This window comes from Tarenaya hassleriana, unplaced genomic scaffold (genome assembly GCF_000463585.1).
Source record: "Tarenaya hassleriana unplaced genomic scaffold, ASM46358v1 Cleome478, whole genome shotgun sequence".
NCBI classification, from domain to species: domain Eukaryota; kingdom Viridiplantae; phylum Streptophyta; class Magnoliopsida; order Brassicales; family Cleomaceae; genus Tarenaya; species Tarenaya hassleriana.
This window is the reverse complement of record NW_010967478.1, coordinates 22028-22729: the sequence shown is the minus strand read 5'-3', so window position 1 is coordinate 22729 and position 702 is coordinate 22028. Positions and strand designations below refer to the sequence as shown.

The window sequence follows — 702 nt, the reverse complement described above, 5'->3', positions numbered from 1 at the left end:
CATCATAGAAGCGACAAAAAGACGCAAAACCCGAAGAAAGAAGCAAAAATCTGAAGAATAGGAGAACAGAGAGTCGAAACGATCGTTTCATTCGAGCCGAAACGATCGTTTCACATGCCGAAAATCCGAATTTACTCAGAGAGTCAAAATGATCGTTCAGGAGTTTCAAAACGATCGTTTTGCGTCGCGAAAAATCAGAAAATAGCTCAGAGACTTGAAACGATCGTTTCACGTAATGTCAAAACGATCGTTTCGTCAGTCAGATTTTGGAAACATTCCGATTTCGGCCAAGGGAGGAAGGAGAAAAGGAGACATACATGCTAGGTCTAAGAGATTCGGAATTTTGAGCAGAATAGTCACCCAAGAGCAGAGAAAAGAGGGAGATTATCAGGAAGCAAGAGATTGGAGTAGAAGACGGAGATCACGAAGCCGAGAAATCGACTAAGAGTTTCTTCCTTATTCTATTTTACAATGTCTTGTTGTATTGATATGAACCCTGTCGTTTCGATGCGTAGCGAGTAGTCCCCTTGCTGTGGGTTAGGGATTTGCTATGTAGGGATCTTTAGTTTTTATAATTCCAGACTATGTGGTATTATTTATTTGATTCAGTTTATTGAGCTGTTCTTAATGTGTTTGATCTTGTTGGCCACTTGATTGAATGAACTTAGGGTTTTAATTCGCATAGACATATGGAATTCTAAC

At 39.7% G+C, this 702-nt stretch overlaps 1 protein-coding gene across 1 annotated transcript in view; it reads right to left on the bottom strand.

Moving 5' to 3' along the window:
• Positions 1-320: 320 nt before the first annotated feature.
• LOC104825607 (tripeptidyl-peptidase 2-like) overlaps positions 321-702 on the bottom strand; it is a 5025-nt gene continuing 4643 nt past the window's right edge. The window contains exon 8 of the mRNA XM_010557967.1: positions 321-326. Coding sequence (XP_010556269.1) covers positions 321-326 — 6 coding nt within the window. The remainder of the gene's footprint in view (positions 327-702) is intronic.